Here is a 17,056-nt window from a genome sequence, read left to right on the forward strand (position 1 = left end):
TCACTACTGCTCCTTTAAGCAAAAACTACATTAAATAAATGCATTTATTTTTAAGCAATGAACTTGAAACTATGTACTGATGTGCCTTCTCAATCTGAGTAAATCACAAGATACAAACTTACAAGTAGCATTCTATTTTTGAATCAAATGACTGACCTACAATAACAAAGGAATTTCATTTCATTTCCGAAACAAGTGATTTTGAGATTACTTATTTCAAGAAAAATAATACTTTACGAACCTTAATTTAAAATCTATTTTTTAATACTCTCAATACTCTTTCTTTCTATCACGCTCGCTCTCTTACGTGTGACATTTCACAGACCAAATGAAGAGAGGTAGCAGATACGATGTATGAAAATGCATTTCATATGAAATTTCATAATAATATGCTACTTGTGAAATATTCCATGCCTACTTAACAGTAAAAAAAATTTCTATCACATTTTGCAGCTTGAATTGGCATTGGGAATCTACACTTAAAATATATTCAGATTTCCAGGATATACATTTTGAATTTTATTATAAAATAGAAAGAAACTTAGGTACTTAATAATAACTACTTATGAAGTCACAGTCACAATTTCAAATGATTAAATTAAATTATTCATTTAGGATTCTGTTTTACTGTTCCCCTCAGGATCTTCAGTTGCCTTCCTTTCAATTTCCTTGGATGTTGGGTCATCTTTTTTCTCAATTTCTGGCTCTTCATTTGCATTCAGAACTTTGGGTTGTGGTAATTCAGAGTTCACATCAGATATTGAATAATTATCAGATTCCAGAGAAACCTGGTTTGTTGCTTTTTCTGGTTCCATGCTTGGTTTTATATCTAGTGCTTGCTCTTGAGAATCTTCTTTGTTACTGTCCGATTGGTTTGATTCCTCCTGTATATCAATCTGACAATCTGGTTTAGGTGAATTGCTGTTACCATCAGTATTATCACTTGATGATGAGCTCTCCTCACTAGATGTTAAAACTTCAGATAAATGCTTAGAGACAGGCTCATCTTTTGAGTCTGAACTGCTATCGTCTGTAGAAGTTATAGATGGTGACTCAATCTCAGTTTTGTTTTCAGTTTCTGATGAGTCTCCTTGAGTTTCTTCTTTAATAGTAATCATCGACTGTTCATCAAGTTTTTGTTCAATCATTTCTGTATCATCAACTTTAATTTCTGGTATTACCAAGGTGATATTAGAGGTGTCTTCCACTTTTCTATCAGATTCAGTTTTATCAACTGCTGCCGGCACAGTGACAATTTCCATTTTTTGTTCACTATCAATTTTTGTTTTAACCTCTGATGGTGCTTCCTCAAGTTTTATTTCTGCAGTTTTATTCGTACCTGTTTTGAAGTCAGATGGTGTGGCAGACTCTAATTGTTTTGCATTATTGTCTTGCACTTCCATTGGAGTATCTCTTTTAGTTATCAACCTGGTTTCCACATCATCTACAGAAATGTGAGCATCTGATGAGCAGGGTTGTGGTTCTGAATTTCTTTGCTCTGTAGCCTCTTTCCATGATACATCTTCCATTTCAACATCTACATTATATTCTGAATTGTTGTCTGAGCCGTTAACGAGATGTTCCGCATTGTCGCCATTTTCTGGTTCTGGCTGACGCACAATTCCTGGCTCTCTGGTACTTACAACCAAAATGTTCTTTTCAATTGCCCTCATAAACTTGTCAACGCGGTTGTATTGCTTACGAGGATATGTAAGTAATTCACAAATCCTTTGTACCGTAAACGGGGCCGATGTAAAAGATTCCAAACGTTCTATCAAACTATTCTTCATTGTATCGTAATTAAAAGGGTCCACGTTAGGATATGGAGGAATATCTGTATTTGGAGTAGTGTCGTAAAAGTCTGTGATGACGTTTAACAATTTTTCTTTGAATAAACTTTTTACTAGAGGCCATTGGTACACAGGATCACCGGTTCGCGCTACATACGCCAAGTATTCGTTTAACTCTTGTGGTATAGATTTAGGTTTGCGTTTGGAAAATTCTTCCAAATAACCATATATATCATCAGCATTTTCCATGTTTCTGTTTGAAAATCAATGCTAAATGAGTAAGAAATATTGAATCCCAAATGATCCCAATATTGAATATAAAATAAAATATAAAATAAGTACCTTAATGTTAATTTAATGGTAGCTGAAAATTGAAATCGGGAAGACGTCAAAAATGTCAAAATGCTTAAGTTCGTTTGAATTTTTCAGTTGAACAGGCATAGGGTATCCGATATATAGATTTAATCTTTTTGTTGTTGAGCTTAGGCCATTTTTTGTAGATCAGATAATAGTGAAATGAAATAGAATAAAATGAAACAGACTGAAATTAAATAAGTTTAATGAAAGTAAATAAACAGCTTCGTAAAGTTGAACAAAGTTATTGAGACTTCAATCTCTGTATGAAATTTTTCTTGAAAGTTATTTGAAATCAGTCTTCTGTTTTTTAATTGTTATGAATAGTTTTATACTAATTTGATGACGAAGTAAGTTTTCAATTTTAGGCTGAGCACTTAATGCATAAATAAGTATTATGTTACATTAATTTTGTTGTGGCCTAAAGGATAAGACGTCTAGTGCATTCGTATCTTGCGATGCATCGGTCTTCGAATCCCGCTGGCAGGTAGGTACCAATTTTTCTAATGAAATATGTACATACTTGATAGATGAAGGGTTGGGTAGCCGTTGTAACTATACTGAGACCTTAAAACTTATATCTCGATGGGTTTCGGCAGTAGTGAATTTACACTAGGGGCAGTCGGGGCAAATGCCCAGGGCGGCAAATTTTTTAGGGTGGCAAAATTATGAGTGATTTTTTTTTCTTGTCAAGATTGCTCTCTACGTAAGTAATTAATTCTATAAATAATAATTTTCTGCATAATTGATAATTCAAGAAATTAAATTCATCCATTATTTGTGAATTATAATTTTTGCACTTTTGCTAAAGTTTATAATCAAAATGATTTAATCAATTTATTTCCTTGGAGATTTAAAATAATAATCGATTTTTTATTTACCTTAATTAAAGAAATTCAATTATTTTTTTCATGTCTAATTATGAGTCAGCCTTAGTTCCAAATTTATAATTGTTAAAAAAAACATATATCTTTATTTATGTTTTTGGAACCTCATCATTAAATTATGTGTAAAATAATAAATGGTTTTAATTGAACTCTTTGTGCACATTTTAAGGAATCACACTGTATAACATACATAAAGTTTCTAGTAAAGTTGAAGAAGAAAATATATAAACTATAATTAGTTTACATAAAATTTCAGTATTGGGGTGGATTTTTTTCCGGTGCCGAGGAGCGGCATTAAGTTTAAATCCAGCCCTAGGTGGCGGCATTTACGTTGTAGATGTCTATGGGCTCCGGTAACCATTAACACCAGGTAGGTAGGTATTTCATTTCATTTCATACCATGTTTCATAATATTAATCAACTTCATTTCATTTAACTTCATAATATAATTTGCTGAGTTCATTAGTACATTAATCAAATTACTTTCTCAACCTAATTTATCTATACCATCCCACGCTGCTAATTTAATTCATACTTACACTGATATTAATAATGGCCAACATGGACAGTTTCGTTCGTTTTTTATTATTCATAAACTGTAAATAGTTCAAACGGTAAAAAAAATCTTATTACTTGACACTGGCTAATGCACAAACCCGCACGGTTTAGCCACAATAAAAAAAGGTACCTATTATAATGTTAGTGATGTAAAGATGGAATAATACCGATATTTGTCAATATTACCTAATACGAATATATTCATGATGTAATATTATAATACCTTAACTAATACGTGAATATATCCTGATATCTTAATATACTTCGATAAAACGGGTAAACGAGTTAAACCTAGTACGGTATTCATGAAATGAGTTAATAATCATAGATAATACACATAAATTAGTTATTAAATTAATATAAATAGTATATTGTATGTAGGAATTTGACTTCATACTAAATATTTTACAAGTAATATTATGTACATTAATAGCCACGCTTGAAAGGCAAACGTGACTAAGCGTGAACTTTACAGTAGACTAATTTAAAGTTGAAATACCTGAAGAAAATAAAATATTTTAACGAATCTAGCTGTAATAGAATCTAGCTAGTAGCTGTAGGATTGAAATGATTTTAATAGACCTACAAATATACATTTTTTGCGCATCGAATATTGTTATTGCCTATCATTTATGTATAAAGCAGTTATTGTCGCTTAGTCACGTTTGCCTTTCAAGCGTCGATATGAATATTATTATTAAATCAGAATTTGGTCAACATTGTACATTAATATAAACAACAATTTAGTAATATTATTTATTTCTTATTGGTGCATAAAAACATCAGCTTTTTTACTTTTTCTACCGAAAGACTGGTACGACGCCGCGTCGGTCAGAAATGAGTATTCTAGAATTCGGAAAAACCTTTGACACGGTATTGAGGCTAGTAGGTACACAACAGTTATAATATTATTATTATAATCCATGAATCGTTTGGTTAGAAAGTCATTTCGATTCAAAAATCAAACTTTTATTTATATTTTGAGAAGTTCTTAGAATATAATTAAATACCACCACAAAAATATATTGTTATCCTAATTTATTACGTAAAAACAGTTGTGGCGGTATTACATTTTGTGTAAAAATATTTTAATTTATGAAATTGTTAAACAATGTCAACTACATACTTACTTTCGTTTTTCAAATTATCCTTTTAAAACCAACTAATTCGAAGGAAACAGAAAATTAAATTAAAATAATGGAAATAAAGCTCACCAATTTTATTCCAATAAATGTGAAAATGCACTATTTTGTCTTGAGTTAGAATCTTTAGTATGAATGAAATGAAGTTTCAAACATAAAAAAGTAATGCATTTGGAAATTCCCACTAGCATCTTTGACATGTAAAAAGTGCAATACAAAATAGTCCTTAAAGTCATAGCGAAATGTACTTATTTTCATTGCTCAGTATATAAACGTATAGATTATCGCACTTACTCTACGCGCATGCAGTATTGATATGAATGTGATAGACAGATATCCGCGAGACACGTACGGCGTATGCCAGTATATTTTCTTGTGATAGATACTTCGCTAGAAGTAACAGTGTTCTGTGAATAGATACAACCCGACCGATGTGAGTTGGCTAATATTATGAATAAGTGAATACGGAATATTAGCATATCAGAATTCGGCGGATTACCGATACACGAATGCAAGCTGTAGAATATCTTAGTGAATACTAACATATCGGTATCACCCTTAGTGAGGATATTGGTCATTCTGTCAATGAAATTTTAGTCTGAAATTTTTGCTTTATAAAATTCGTCAAAGAAAAACTGCGTTCATATCTAATATTAAAAACTAGAATATATCTGTGTTAACATGAACACCTTAGTCAGAAGAAGTTTTCAAGCATTTAATACCACATTGAAGATATCCTGTCGCGCATTTTCAGAAGCTGGAATAAATGACAAAATTGAAAAAATAGTAAAAAATAACAAAGTCGTGGTGTTTATGAAAGGCGTACCGGACGCGCCAAGATGCGGTTTCAGTAATGCTGTTGTGCAGATTATGAGGATGCATGCAGTTCCGTACGAGAGCCATGATGTGTTGAGTGATGAAAATCTTAGACAAGGTGAGTTCGATGCAAAGTAACCTATACAATAGTAGTGACTAGAATTACGTAAATTTTTGTAGTAGCAATAATTTCTTTTATTCAATGCTAATAACAAATATTTTAAGGTGCACTTATGTTGCAATAAACAATTCACATAGTCACTTACTGTCAAGATGTTATTTTCATAAAAATTGGTTTGATTACATGAAAACGAAACTTTCTTCATCCATACTACATGGAGCCACTGCGGTTATCCACAGTGCGTTTCCAGAGATCTTTTTTGCCATGTACCATCCGGCTATGGAATGAGCTTCCCTCCACGGTGTTTCCCGAGCACTATGACATGTCCTTCTTCAAACGAGACTTGTGGAGAGTATTAAGCGGTAGGCAGCGGCTTGGCTCTGTCCCTGGCATTGCTGAAGTCCATGGGCGACGGTAACCACTCACCATCAGGTGGGCCATATGCTCGTCTGCCTACAAGGGCAATAAAAAATAAAAATTTAATTGTTGTTGCATAAAATTTTGACTAGTGCATTACCTACGAGGCCTTTATTACAATTTGAAAAAGTGAAGTTTTTGACTAATGTGCCCTGCTGCCTACTTTGAGTATCATTTAAAAGAAAACGAATGTCATAAGATGATAGACTAATTATTTTACCCACTAGTTTGTGCTTTTAAATGTGATTGTCATTGAAATTACAATAGGCAAACGGAAAATGTATCTCTTATGGTACCGAAATTACAACACATTGAATGCCATAATGGACATCATGTGTCCGACAACATACTATTCCTTGGGGCTGTACTAATGTGTACTAATGTGTAACTCTAAAAATATGAATGAATCTCTACAAAAGCAATTTTTGTAAAAAGTAGATATTATCTCTGATATTGGAAATTGTTTGAATGTATGAAGTTACAATTATAACAATATTTTGCAGGTATAAAAGATTATTCGAATTGGCCTACAATACCTCAAGTCTTTATCAATGGTGAATTTGTTGGTGGTTGTGACATAATGCTGCAGATGCACCAATCTGGTGAACTCATTGAGGAACTGAAGAAAGTGGGTATAAAAAGTGCACTTTTAACAGCTGAAGAGGCAAAGCAAGGGGAGAAGAAAAATTAAAATACCCATCTCAGGTATTATGTATTTAATTTTGTAGTTTTCTATTTGTATTAGAAATTATTGTTTTAATTCATTTTAAGTGGTGGTACTGTATAGAAACAAAGACATAATTGTTAAAATTAAAGTATTTATGAAGAAATCTCTGATGTAATAAGAATTTGTTAAAGTGTGACGATTTTTTGTTTTTGAAAGCCCAAGTCCATATATTATTTGTGTTGTTTTAATAATTTTGTTGTAATAGTTATTGCTTAGTTTTAGGTAGTTATTGTGAAATAAAGTAATGCAAGTTTAAGAGCTCTTTATTTAATAATTAGCTGTACATTCGAGTTAGTATACTTTTTGGGCACATAATAATTTTTTCTTAATCTAAGTACCATACTCCATGTAAAATAAATTGGTTGGATTAACAATGTAGTCAATATTAAAAGACGAAAATATGGCAGATCATTTATTTACGAGTACTCATTCAAAAATACTCTCACAAACGACAATAAATATATAAAAAAAAAGATAAATAAATTGATGCAGGCAAGTTATGGCAATCTATGATATAAATAATTTGTGTGACACTTCCCTGCACTTAAGAATTTAGTAAATTTTAGTTTTGCTACCTTTGAAATAAAACATATTTTTAATGGTAGTTATAAAAATGAAACTTGTATAAATAAACTTAAAATAAAATAACAAAAACATTCTCACAATGTGAATGAGTCTTCATTTGGTGTCACACATTAGTCAAGCCTAACATTAGCACCATTTTATCTTACAAATAATTTTGTGACTTTGCTGAGAATTTCATATAAAAGTTAAAAAATATCTAATGCTATGATATAAATAGAGAGATTTAAACAATATAAATGATTTCTCCAATTTGAGCCAAAGGTTAACATTACTGAACAAAAATGAATGGCATTTTTGGTTTGTACATTGCACATGATATTTAAAGAACTGCATGGTTACTTTAAAAACATTTTTACTCTGCATTGACCATAGTATTTAGGGCGTGAATAGGTCTGGTCAGTGTAGGAAAAAGTTTTTAATTTATTTTATTTCGCCATTGTCACTTCTCTGGCCCTCTTTAATATATTTGAATGACTATGTGACTTGGGTCTTCTCATTTTATGCCTTCTCTGATTGATGACACGGCTGAAGATGATATCCTTTGATATGGCCCCTTCTCTCTGCATCTGTATTAAGCACGTCAGTCTATAAATCAGGACTCCCTATATGTAATTGTTTAACAAAAATAAAAATCTTACATACTTTGGTAATTTAATTGGTAAATGAAATAGAAGTAGAGTATTGCAGATTTAATTACCGTCTGTATCAGTGCAGACTTGTCTGATGCTGCACAGTGTATTTACTTATTTGGGAAGTTAAAATTAACATTATTTAACTTAAAGTTAAAGACACAAGGCGATTGTGAGTTTGATGTTTTAATTGCAATGGAATTATAATAATTTAAATAGAAAAACAAAAATAGGCAGGACAGGCCTCTTGTGTGCCCTAACATAACCATTAAAATACAATAATAACATTTATTTTATTCTGTAATGATTGAAGACATTGAAGTGCTTGATAGAACAAATGAGAAATGTTGTTTAAAAAAATGTAATTGGCTGCATATTGTACCGCGATTTACTCGCACGACGCTAACTAAGTATGTTCGGTATGTTATCTATATGGCCTCAGTTACAAAATATTGATACGGTTTGCATCCCCTTAGTCATACCCGATCCTATGGACCGAATGGTAAACAGTCGACGTCGCCTTTCGCAAGAGAAATACGAGAACGTCTATCAACTGTGTAACATCTCGTGATCGCGATTCAGGAATTGTTGAAATTACGTGCAGCGACGTCTGTTGATAACAAACTAAATAGAAATAATTGTAAATCATCTTTTATAGTATGAGGTAGCGTCCTCTGTGAATTGATATTTTAACTTCACGTTTCATTTTTTCGTTTCATCGAGTTTGAAATCACATCACAACGATTCTAAAGAAGTTTCACTTCAAAAAGTTACCTAGAGGTCGGTTTCGCCGTAGAGTGCGGTGGAGAAGGCCATGTAGTCGAGTGAGCCGGGCGGCGCGCCGGGCCCGCGGTACGGCGGCATGCGCGCCACGCAGTACTCCGCCTGGTCGGGCGGCAGCTCGCGGCGCAACTCCTCCGCCGTTATGTACGGCTGGAGCACGTAATGGATTTCGTGAACATTGGGTTACAAGTGGACGCGGAAAAATCTTTGCTATTATAATATAACTAGCTGTACCCGTCCGTTTCGCTGGGCATTTAAAATTAACATTATTATTTCTCACCCCCACAAAGATTCTCAGCATTAACGCCCCTGCAACTGGTGTATGGAGTCGAAGACTCATATAAATATTAGCCTATCCATTAAGTACATGTATTTTCTACATGGATACCAAGTTTCAAGTCAATCGGATGCATGGTTCAGTAGTTATAACGGAACATCCTTAAAAACCACTGTAGATTTATATATTAGTATAGAGTATAGATTAAAAAGAAAAACATTAATGTGATCTGGTAAAAATGAAAACTTAATATTTTTTTATCTATACTAATATTATAAAGAGGAAAGATTTGTTTGTTTGTTTGTTTCGAATAGGCTCCGAAACTACTGGACCGATTTGAAAAATTCTTTTTCTATTAGAAGCCGACATTATCCCTGATGAACATAAGCTACTATTTTTTATTTATTTTTTTATTTTTGTTTTTTTGGTTTCATGTGTGTTTTAATGTTTCCGAAGCGAAGCGAGGGCGGGTCGCTAGTTTAAAATAAATGTAACGAATTCAGTATACCTTGTCACCAGCTAAGATCCTGAAGCTGTCAATGACTTGTTCGGCGGTGTCGGTATCTGTCGACTCTCTGGTCATAAAGTCCAGGAACGAATCGAATGACACGTAGCCTGGGAAGGAATAATCATAAGATTATATCAAAATCCACAATAGCAAAAATATATATTAAGAAAAGTAGTCATTGCCAAAGCACTTACCGGTATTGTTGGGATCGACAACAGCAAGAATACGTTGGAAGTCGAGTTCTCCTTGCCTGTCCTTGCCGATGCTGTAACCCAGGGAGACTAAGCACGATTTCAACTCCTCTGGCAGCAGACGGCCTACAAAAATTATAAAATTTATAATATTAGACTGTACCTAAGGTGAGTAAATTTTTGGTTTAGAAAGAAAGGTCAGGTATAATCGTATTCTATATCAAAACAAACGGATATGTAGTGCATAAAATGAATATAAACCTTGATATTTGATTATAAAGTGTGTGAATACATAAAGTGACGTAAAGGTTACAAAAATGTACATAATATATTTAATTTCTAATCTAATTTTATTAATCATTGTGTTCGTTAGTTTTCAAATTTCGGTCAAGCTGTTTGTTCTGAGCGTTTTTCTTGTACACGAGAATGAGTCGTAAGAAAATCTCGCTAATTTAAATTTTGTGTGAAAAATTGAATCGGTCATTAGTTTCGGGAAATTGGAGTTATTAAGTTTCGTTACCTGTGCGGTTCTTGTCGAAGTGGTTGAATGAGGCGCGGAACTCTGTCAGTTGCTCCTGAGTGATACCCTTTGAGTCGCGGGTGAGGATCTGGTTCTCCACTTCGTTGATGGTGCGGTTGATCGAGGTCAGGAGCTGTTCCCAGCCGACGCGCAGAGTCTCCATTGTGTATTGTGAATATCTGTAAGGATAATCGTTATTAATGTCTGGCAACTAATACAGAGGCGATTTCATGATGAAATGATATCTTAAAAAAAAAGAACTCTTAATGTCCTCTTAACTCCTTGATCAATGGCATTAAAAAGCGTTAGGTTAAAACTTTATCTTCACGGTGGGCTAACGATCTGACCATGATCGTGGAAATGCGACATAAAGAAGCTAATTTAAACCAGCCTCATCGGCAGTCTTTGACTGGTGGTAGGACCTTTTGTGAGTCCGCACGGGTAGATCCCACCACTCTGCCTATTTCTGCCGTGAAGCAGTAATGCGTTTCGGTTTGTAGGGTGGGGCAGCCGTTGTAACTATACTGAGACTTTAAAACTCATATCTCAAGGTGGGTGACAGCATTTACGTTGTAATGTCTATGGGCTCCGGTAACCACTTAACACCAGGTGGGCTGTGAGCTCGTCCACCCATCTATGCAATAAATAAATAAAGCTTCTTACTTATTGCATTTCAAATGCATTCACCTGTTTTCGAAGATCATGCCTTCCTGGACAGCCTGGTGGATGCGTTCGAGTTCCTCAATGTGTGGCTTGTAAGCGTACACTCCAGCTTCGTATTCTTTAAGTCTGCGCAGCTGGTCTTCCAGAGAGCCCTGTATTGTTACATATGTCATATTTAGTTTGAATGATAATTTAAAACCAACTTTAATCATTGATACCACTGTTTGGTGACAAATGTTAAAAAAGCAGTAGTATACGTGTATACTTTTGATAGAGATAAAGATAAGAGGACACGTCCTTACGGATCCATCAGATCCAATAACCTTTGCATTAGACGCCTTCAGCTCTAACACTAGGAGCAGGCTTAGGGACCCCGGTAACTGTACTCGTCGAACTCGACAAAGAGGTCGACGGCAGGCTTAGGGACCCCGGTAACTGTACTCGTCGAACTCGACAAAGAGGTCGACGGCAGGCTTAGGGACCCCGGTAACTGTACTCGTCGAACTCGACAAAGAGGTCGACGTGCAACCTAACCCATGCATCAGCTCGCTGAGTTTCTCGCCGGATCTTCTCAGCGGGTCGCGATTAAGATCCGGTAGTAGATTCATTCGCGAAGCAATTGCTCTTGAGTTGTTAGGTCTCCTTCGGAGGCGCTCGGGCAGTTGTTAGGAAATCCCACCTCTCCTGGCTGAGCCTTTGCTCGCCCACCTGTCCTGGTGAAAGTGGAAAGGCCTTCGGGCTACCAGTAATCTTTCAATCATAAAACAAGTCGGGGAGGCGAGACCGTGTGGAGCGCTTCGTGATTTGTCGGCGCCGCTCGGAGCCGCTTCGGCAAGCCAATCGCGGCACACTTATTTTCGTTTCGTTTCATTTCGTTTCATTTAGTTTGAAATCACACCCAACGATTCTGAAGAAGTTTCACTTCAAAAAAAAAAATAAGAGGAGTAGTGTTATTTCATGTGTTTACCTGCAGGCCCATTCCGATAGCGGTGACGGCGTCCATCTGCCTCTCGATCCAAGGTCCGACTGCGTTGGCCTTTTCTGCGAACTGCCTTCGCAGGTTCTCGTTGTTCTGTTGCTTGCGAAGCTCTGCGGCCAGCGTCGCGTCGCGCTGCGGCACCAGCTGCCTCACGTCCGACCACTTGCGGTTCAACTCCTGTTCCAAAATAACAATCAAATTTACTAATTAATTCAAAATGGCCTCACGAATTCGTTTAGTACTGATTGAAAAAAAACTATAGATATTACTTTTTTTGCGATTCGGGTGTAGTTTACTTGGGATTTCGTACTCTAGACTGTAATTAGTCATATAGAATTGCTTTTTTTAAATATGGTTATCTAATTATCAACAATAGGCATTAGAACATGTTACAATTTAAAATTGCGAAATTTGAAAAGTTCATACGATTTTAGATGCTATTATTAAAGATTATTTCAATTTGATCGATGTCTTACATGAGCTGTGAGAGTGGTGTATGGGTTCTCCAAACCGCCGGGGATCTGGTGCTGCTTGACAATAGATTCGACTTGATGTACCAGGTTGACGATAGCCTGAAAAAAAGTTGGATCAAAAGTAAATCAAGTGTTCCTCAAAATGTGACCGGCTTCGTCTCTTAGTTTTCGTGACCTACCTGGTATTCTTTGTCAGCCTCGCCGAGGGTTGCCTTGAAGCGAGCGTGAGCGTCCATGAGACCTGAGATTTCTTCGATGGTATGAACGATGAACATATCCACGAGATCTTCGCGAGTTCCGTCCAACCTAAAACATGGTAATCAATATAAGGCACGTTTCAATATTCTTTTTTTTTTTTTTCTAAGATTACTCATGAGTCGTGTATTGAAATGTTAGTTTCATTATAGAGAAAAAAATAGCTCCTCCTCCAAATATATACCTGATTTTGAAACTTTTGAAATCAGATCTAAAGAGAATTTTTTGTTTATGTCATACAAATTTAATGTTGATAACTTAAGGATTCAAACTCAAAGAATTATTGTTAAATTATTCTCTCATAAAAACTCGTTTGTCCTTGTTTACAATAATGAATTCCAATATTTCACGTTTTCAATTAAGCCCAATTATCACTTAGGTCATGAGACTTACTTTTGTTTCAATATCTTATGACGTCAGAAGGAACCGACATGCATACAACGTTGTGATATTTCAAAAGTAAATAGAGTTATGGAAGATTTAATTTAAAAGTACAAATTTCGACTTTTATTTTAAATACAATGTTAAGTTATAGTGAAATCTTGAGCCCACAATAAACTATTTAATTTACTAAATTTTAATGATTTGCGTGTGGACTTGAATAGTATTTATTGTTAGTCTGAGTAGTGCAACAGCAACAGTACTAGTAGTGTTAGTGGTGAAAATAAAGAGTTGGTATCATCAGTAGTGGTAAAGCAGTGACACGTACTTTTTTTTTCCTACCCATTCTAGTAACCTCGAGGGGTTATTCTAGATTCACTGAACTAGTAGGTGAGCTCTCGGGGCTCAAACGCTGAGTGTTGCTAACACTGGCCCTAGCAAGAGCAGTGCTTCGCAGAATCTACCACCGGATCGGAAACGCGACTCACTGAGAAGATCCGGCGAGAAACTCAGGAGGCTGTGTTTATGGGTTAGTTTACTCGTCGAGCCCTTCGTCGCATGCGACGGGTTCGGCGAGGACGGTGACTGGTGCTTGAGGTACCTAAAAGCACCGTTAATGGATCGGGAGGATCCGTAATGACGTATTTTGGGCGACGTCAACTGTTTACCATTTGGTCCACAGGATCGGGTATGTAATTACCTGGTGGTAGGACCTCTTGTGAGTCCGCACGTGTAGGTACCACCACCTCGCCTATTTCTGCCGTGAAGCAGTAATGCGTTTCGGTTTGAAGGGCGGAGTAACGGTTGTTACTATATTAAGACTTTACAGCTTATATCTCAAGGTGGGTGGCGCGTTTACGTTGTAGATATCTATAGGCTCCAGTAACCACTTAACACCAGATGGGCTGTCAGGTCGTCCACCCATCTACGTAATAAAAATAAAAAAAACCGGCGGCCACAACATGAGGGTTTTCATGTCGTGCCGCCTTCTCAAAGTGGGCACGTACCAGTTGTTGAATGGTGCAGCGCGTTTGGCGAATTCGAGATGCAGCAGGTCGATCTGCTCGAGCACGCGCTCGGCGTCGTCGAGTGCGTGCCGGCGGCGCTGCGTGAGCGCGCCGAGCCGGTCCCACTGCGAGCAGATGCGCTGGCAACGCGCGTTCACGCTCGCAACCTCGTGGTACTCCAGGGTGCTGTTAAACAAGTGCCAATACTTATCACTACATAGTATAAAACAAAGTCGCTTTCTCTGTCCCTATATTCCTATGTATGCTTAAATCTTTAAAACTACGCAACGGATTTTGATGCCGTTTTTTTAAATATATACAGTGATTGAAGAGGAAGGTTTACATGTATAATAACATCCATTAAATCGTGGAGAAATAAATAATAAATTACAGTTTCCGAAGCGAAGCGAGGACGGGTCGCTAGTTTTGTATAATTAAAATCCGGCCGCTGTGACTGTGCCCAAATGTGCCAAAAATGACTATTGGTTACGGTAAACTGCAGCGACCTATCTTGTGTTGGTATCATGGCAAATCGTAATGACATTGAGTCTTTGCGAATTGAAACTCAGTGCGAATCTTAGATAAACACCATATTTCGTAATCGTTTTTCTGGTAAAAGTGTTGTGTAATTATAAAACGCATCTCTAAGGAAGTTTTTGCGCATTATCTGGAGTCGGTATTGTATTTCAACAAGTTTTATTGGCTTGGTATATGTATATGTACATAATATTTATTTGTATGTAACCAAATTTTCGGACGTCATTTTCACAGACTCTCAATAGACTTCCAAAATCTCGAATTACCTTGAAAATTTACGCACACTTCAAGGACCGATGACAACACAATAAATATATAACTTCACTCTAGCATCCTGACCGGTATCAACAGGATAAATAAATATGTAGATGAAATTAATTATTGTTAGTTCAGTTTGCTCTTTAGGCCTTTTTTTTTACTAGATATATTTATTACTGTTAAAAATATTCCAGCAGGGCAGTATGATTAATTAGCCCATATTTGATAAGACCACATCCGTCGAAAATTGCTTATCATGAGAATATTTTTGTTTAGAATAAAGTTTTGCAAACGAGCTCATAAAATATATATTTAAATAGGTATGAATAACATATAATTAGAAAGATTTATGTTGTAATTTAATTATGTTACTAGTAATAATTTTTGCGCAGCACTGTCTGATCACTAAAATCAATCAAGTGGGGTATTATGTTTTACTTAAATCGGCATCTTATGTATGATGTATACATATAAATAATTACATAAATTGTAAAAATAATGCAGAAGAATATTAATAAACTAATAATACGAAAAGTATTTGGTTATTTTTAATATAAGTATGATATATACTTAAAAGTCTGATTTCTGAGCATTTTACAATTTCAGTGACAGACGAATGTATGTACATATTATTATAATATTTGCGTCGAATCAGCTGTGTAGCAAAAATGTCGGCCATCATACCGTTCTAATTGTTACTAGCTGACCCGGCAGACCTCGTATTGCCTCAATCGATAAATAAAATACTTTAACTTTTGTATAAAATAAACTTAAAACAAACAAAAGGAATCTGTCCGACGGGGAACACATCAAAGGGAAAACAAAATTGTTATTTTTATTTAATTCCGAGCATTTTCATATTTATTTACCTTTTAAATCTTCTCTGGACTTTAGCAAATAATTCAAGACCAAAATTAGCCAAATCGGTCCAGCCGTTCTCGACTTTTAGCGAGACTAACGAACAGCAATTCATTTTTATATATATAGATTGTTTTTTGGGATACGATGACACTCTCATGACACCCTGTTTAAGTAAGGTAAGTACTTATTGACGTACTTGAGTTCCTGGGCGATGGCCGCGATTTGCTCGACACGATCTTGGTGGGCGGCCAGGTCGGATTCGAAGGCCTCGTGCTTCTTCTTGAGAGCTTTGATGTCGTTGAGCTTACATTGACGGAAGTCCTGGGACTGTAGCATCTCTTCCTTGCCTAAAAGTGCATCAAAATATTAATCAGACTTCAGCATCTTTTTGTTTTAAGCAGCTTACCAATTTTAAACTCATTGTGTTAATGACGGATTTATGTTTAATGCGATAGAATTTGGGTGATAGAACCAGTTTTGGAAAATATCGTCGCTGTCAAACCAAAATCGAAAATCGTAAAAAAAACATTTTCGTGTAAAATGTTATATGAAGGTGAATTTTTAAGAACTATATCAAATGAAAGCTATAGATAAATATTAAAGCTATAGACACATAACAGTTTTTTTTATACGGTAGATAGGGCTGTGAACTATACGAAAAGGTCAAAAAGTAAAAATCTCAAAAAGTACACATAGTAGATTTTGGTTTGACAACGACGTTATATTAATGTATGGCAAAAAAAAATGTTAGCAGTTTAAAGAAAACTCGCCTCTAGTCCAGTCTTCGTGGATGTCGGCCTTGTGCTTGAACTTCTGAGCGAGGTATTCGAGTCGCTCGAGACGCATCATTTCACTGAGAAGCCACTCTTCGAATGCCTTCTCGGCGATCTCTAGGCCCTTCCATGCTTGAGCGATGTCCTAATAAATAAACAAAATATTTTAGTTTACAAGTGACTTGAGACTTGGTCCGCCTGTCAAACATATTGGTACATGAGATTTGGGGCGTGTAAGACCAACAGACACCACGATATTCACCAAACATTTACGCGAAAAGGGGTATTAAGATAACTCGTCTATCGCCAAACCAGACAAGCACAAATACACGAGTGTTGGCTAATCGAACACCCATCGAGTTTGTCGAATTAACTCGAATGCAGGTTGCGAGAGTGAAACTATACTATGAATGTTTCCAACTAGATACTCACAGAAACCATTTTGCCTTCGGTGGGCATGTACGCAGGACGGTTGCTCAACCTAAGCTTGGTCTGAAGGGTGTTGAAGTTGGTCTCCAGTTTGGCCTTCTGTTCTACACGTGGTGGCTTGTGCTTACGCCTGAA

The 17,056-nt window shown here is 35.8% G+C and overlaps 3 protein-coding genes and 1 long non-coding RNA gene across 8 annotated transcripts in view; 1 reads left to right on the forward strand and 3 right to left on the reverse strand.

Annotated features, from left to right (window-relative positions):
* The window catches only part of LOC134200577 (uncharacterized), a 481,544-nt gene that overhangs the window by 85,675 nt on the left and 378,813 nt on the right, over nucleotides 1–17,056 (reverse strand). The window lies entirely within an intron of this gene.
* On the reverse strand, nucleotides 31–2,263 carry LOC101742642 (serine/threonine-protein phosphatase 4 regulatory subunit 2). Its single transcript, XM_004928257.5, has 2 exons — nucleotides 2,133–2,263; nucleotides 31–2,043 (listed from the first exon to the last, which is right to left on the reverse strand). Exon 2 carries the CDS (start codon nucleotides 2,037–2,039, stop codon nucleotides 612–614), a length of 1,428 nt encoding a protein of 475 aa, XP_004928314.1. The 5' UTR covers nucleotides 2,040–2,043; nucleotides 2,133–2,263; the 3' UTR covers nucleotides 31–611.
* On the forward strand, nucleotides 4,902–7,068 carry LOC101743033 (uncharacterized monothiol glutaredoxin ycf64-like). Its single transcript, XM_004928260.5, has 2 exons — nucleotides 4,902–5,665; nucleotides 6,589–7,068. The coding sequence occupies exons 1-2, from the start codon at nucleotides 5,413–5,415 to the stop codon at nucleotides 6,774–6,776; spliced, it is 441 nt and encodes a 146-aa protein (XP_004928317.1). The 5' UTR covers nucleotides 4,902–5,412; the 3' UTR covers nucleotides 6,777–7,068.
* LOC101742794 (alpha-actinin, sarcomeric) overlaps nucleotides 7,058–17,056 on the reverse strand; it is a 53,862-nt gene continuing 43,863 nt past the window's right edge. For all 4 annotated transcript variants that reach the window (XM_062673704.1, XM_004928258.5, XM_004928259.4 and 1 more), the window contains 13 exons: nucleotides 16,925–17,051; nucleotides 16,490–16,637; nucleotides 15,916–16,066; nucleotides 14,064–14,249; nucleotides 12,600–12,726; nucleotides 12,424–12,519; nucleotides 11,936–12,124; nucleotides 10,993–11,120; nucleotides 10,306–10,484; nucleotides 9,789–9,911; nucleotides 9,595–9,701; nucleotides 8,801–8,959; nucleotides 7,058–7,963 (listed from right to left, as the gene is read on the reverse strand). In XM_062673704.1, the coding sequence (XP_062529688.1) occupies nucleotides 8,801–8,959; nucleotides 9,595–9,701; nucleotides 9,789–9,911; nucleotides 10,306–10,484; nucleotides 10,993–11,120; nucleotides 11,936–12,124; nucleotides 12,424–12,519; nucleotides 12,600–12,726; nucleotides 14,064–14,249; nucleotides 15,916–16,066; nucleotides 16,490–16,637; nucleotides 16,925–17,051 (1,720 nt within the window). In that variant the 3' untranslated portion in view covers nucleotides 7,058–7,963. The remainder of the gene's footprint in view (nucleotides 7,964–8,800; nucleotides 8,960–9,594; nucleotides 9,702–9,788; nucleotides 9,912–10,305; nucleotides 10,485–10,992; nucleotides 11,121–11,935; nucleotides 12,125–12,423; nucleotides 12,520–12,599; nucleotides 12,727–14,063; nucleotides 14,250–15,915; nucleotides 16,067–16,489; nucleotides 16,638–16,924; nucleotides 17,052–17,056) is intronic.

The sequence above is a fragment of the Bombyx mori genome, chromosome 18 (assembly GCF_030269925.1).
Source record: "Bombyx mori chromosome 18, ASM3026992v2".
NCBI lineage: Eukaryota > Metazoa > Arthropoda > Insecta > Lepidoptera > Bombycidae > Bombyx > Bombyx mori.